The sequence below is a fragment of the Lycium barbarum genome, chromosome 9 (assembly GCF_019175385.1).
Source record: "Lycium barbarum isolate Lr01 chromosome 9, ASM1917538v2, whole genome shotgun sequence".
NCBI lineage: Eukaryota > Viridiplantae > Streptophyta > Magnoliopsida > Solanales > Solanaceae > Lycium > Lycium barbarum.
The window spans coordinates 20260150-20263246 of record NC_083345.1 but is presented as its reverse complement, the minus strand read 5'-3'; the positions used below and the strand labels follow the sequence as shown (position 1 = coordinate 20263246).

The 3097-nt window shown below is 35.2% G+C and overlaps 1 protein-coding gene across 1 annotated transcript; it reads left to right on the top strand.

The window, feature by feature from the left end:
• The first annotated feature begins 327 nt into the window (after window positions 1–327).
• Window positions 328–2280, top strand: LOC132610127 (F-box/kelch-repeat protein At3g23880-like). The gene has a single exon (XM_060324403.1). The coding sequence runs from the start codon at window positions 409–411 to the stop codon at window positions 1630–1632; it is 1224 nt and encodes a 407-aa protein (XP_060180386.1). The 5' UTR covers window positions 328–408; the 3' UTR covers window positions 1633–2280.
• Window positions 2281–3097: the final 817 nt, after the last annotated feature.

Sequence of the window (3097 nt, the reverse complement as noted above, 5' to 3'; positions counted from 1 at the left end):
TAAAAATAAAAAGAATATAAATATTACCCATCGGAAGTTGAATTTTTCAGTAGGTATGATTTTTGTGTTAATAAGCTAAAAGTTTTATGACTTTTGTATTAGAAAATATAGTTAAATGACTTTGGTGGAAAAAAGTGATAGTTACGTGACTTTTGTATTAGAAAACATAGTTAAATGACTTTGATAGAAAAAAATGATAGTTATGTGACTTCTGTTTGAAAAGATAGTTAAATGACTTTGATAGAAAAAAATGATAGTTATATGATTTTTGTATTAGAAAACATAGTTAAATAATTTGGTGGAAGAAAGTGATAATTTAGCATTAGTGTGTTACTTGGGGAAAAAATTGAGAGCACAGAGAAAAACGAAGGAAAAAAATTAGCAAAACTCAAAATATTCTTAGCCCTAATGGAATCCAAGGGAGAAGAAGCCTCCCATCAACACCCAAAACAAAGCAAACCCACAAACGATTCTCCATTTCCATCAACTTCAATCCAAGAATCTAGCTTAACAATTTCTATTCTGCCCCAAGAACTCATCACTGACATACTCTTAAAGCTACCAGTGAAACCCCTCTTGAAATTCAGGTGTGTTTCAAAATCTTGGCTTGCTTTAATCTCTAGCCCTCAATTTGTCAAGACCCATCTTAGTGTATCTGTTAACAACAAGGAATGCACCAACCATAGGGTTGTTTTGAAAGTAAATTCACCTGAGTTCAATCTTAAGGACTGTTCCCTTAACTCTTTGCTTTATGACCCTGTTACCGAGGCATTTGACTTGGGTTATCCTATGAAAAATCCCCGAAAAGCCCGTAGATCTATTAGGATTGTTGGTTCTGTCAATGGGTTGATTTGTCTTGTCATCGGGGTAAATGACTTCTTTCTGTGGAATCCATCTATTAGGAAGTTCAAGAAATTGCCTGACCCTACAGATGGTTTCTATATCATGTATGGTTTTGGATATGATGAGTTTCATGATGATTATAAGGTAGTGGCTATTTGCAATAATTTGAGATATAACGGTTCACATCATGTTGAGGTCAAAATATATAGTCTAAAAAGTGATTCTTGGACAAGTACCTACGAGTGTTGGAGTGGTGGGGTGCTATCCACTAGGTGGGGTACTCTTGTGAATGGAAAGCTTCATTGGACTACAACAACTACTACTACTCGTGTTGGTGTGAATAATCCTAAGGACATCATTTGTATTGATTTGGCTGATAAGAAATGGGGAAAGGTGGAGCAACCTTGCTATGGAGAAGGAGATTTTAATTGTACGTTGTCCTTGGGAGTCTTGGGAGGTGATCTTTCTTTGTTTTATGATTATCTGAGAACTCACGCAGATGTGTGGGTTATGAAGGAGTATGGGGTTAAAGAATCTTGGACAAAGATGCTTACAATCAATTATCCCAATGATCCTACGGCGTATCTCTTTCTTCATACCTTTTGTATGTCAAATAAAGGAGAAATTTTGTTTGAGTTTGGATCATCTTTCGTGGTTTACAATCTAAATGATAACTCGATCAGAAATCCAGAGATTACCAACTGTGATTTCATTAGGCAGGCAATCATCTATATTGAAAGCCTAGTTTGGCCTTTACTGGATAAGGAACCAATAATTCAACAGCAATGAAGACTGGAAAAGGTTCAGATACAAGATGTATGCATTTGAGCTTTCAAAAAATGATCTAACTAAATTTTAGAACCTACCTATTGACAAAAGTAGTATTCGTCCAAGTTCAAAAGAAAATTTCCCTTTCTTCACGCGAATTTTGAAATTCTGCAATCCATTTTCATCATTCTCAGTGAAGAATGAATTCAACTTCTTGTTAGCCTCCATGTAATAATCATTTGGGGCCTGATGTCTTCTTGATCTGTCATGAAGTTTTAATTTCCTTCTTGATCATGTATTTGATCAAAAGTGTATCCGATTCCACTGTTACGCCCTGATAGGTATGATCAAGACATCATTATAGTCCACATGCAGACGTTAGGGACAATTAATCTACTCCCCGCTGACTTCATGTATGGCAATGATGAATCATGGGTTTCCCTGTTTTACTGCTCATTTTCTATGTACTAATATTATTTCGATGTGCATATAGCAAGACTTACCTACGTTCACTAATTGCATATCACATTTTGTTGGTAGGTTCAAGTCTAGTTCGTTGTGACTTGTGACAAAAGGTTGAACAGGCTTCTCCTTCACTTGAATGTCTGTTATATGTAATATCAGGTTGAGATTTATCTGAAATAGAAATTGACCGCCCTCTTCTACTTATACTTGTCATCTGTTAGTCTTGATTTGCTCCATTTGTAATGATATCTTGACAAAATGGAGAAACGGAGTGTAAAAGCTTATCTAAAGGAAAAGTAAAAGGGCCTCTATGGTAATACATTTGTTGTTAACTTTCTGATCTTGGTTGAAAAATTTCTGTCAAACAAATTCCCTTTTAAGGCTTGAACGAACATTAAAGACCTATTCAATATTTGCCTGTTTACAGTTACAGTCAAGTTTGGAATTTAACAAAATGAGTCATTATATAGATTATATAAGTTATTACATAGAAATATCAAAACAAAAAGAGAAACAGTATGCAAAAGTAACGGTTACATACTTTGCTTGATTACACATAAGCACTAGTCCTGCAGGTTACCAAAATTGAAACAGAGCAAAGGCTTATTCAAATGGTTGAAACTGAATTGGAGCAGAGGAAGCAAAGCTGTGCATATAAAGGTCAATTTTGAAGGGCAATCTCACTTTATTGTTTCTTCTGTGTGCCATATTGTTTATATGTTTATTTGGTATTTGTTACAACATGAAGGTCATGTAGAAAGTGTTCTGTTAGCGTTAGGATAACCATTTGCTTGCACCTTAGTTATGAAGGTAATTGTGGCTTGCCATCAAATTTGATGCCACAAACAATTATGCTTTGGGATATGTTTGCTTGAGCACTGCTCAAAGTGGAAAGATAGTTGTTTTGTGTGTGCTTCTTGTGCTGTAAATACTGTTTAGTTACATCAGTCATCAGTTAGCAGGGGTGTAACTACATGGTCAGTAAAGGGTTTAACCGAATCCCCTTTTACAAGTTAATTAC

Bases quoted from the DNA above. Each gene is read 5' to 3' on its own strand.
- LOC132610127 (XM_060324403.1), top strand. From the start codon at position 409: ATGGAATCCAAGGGAGAAGAAGCCTCCCATCAACACCCAAAACAAAGC.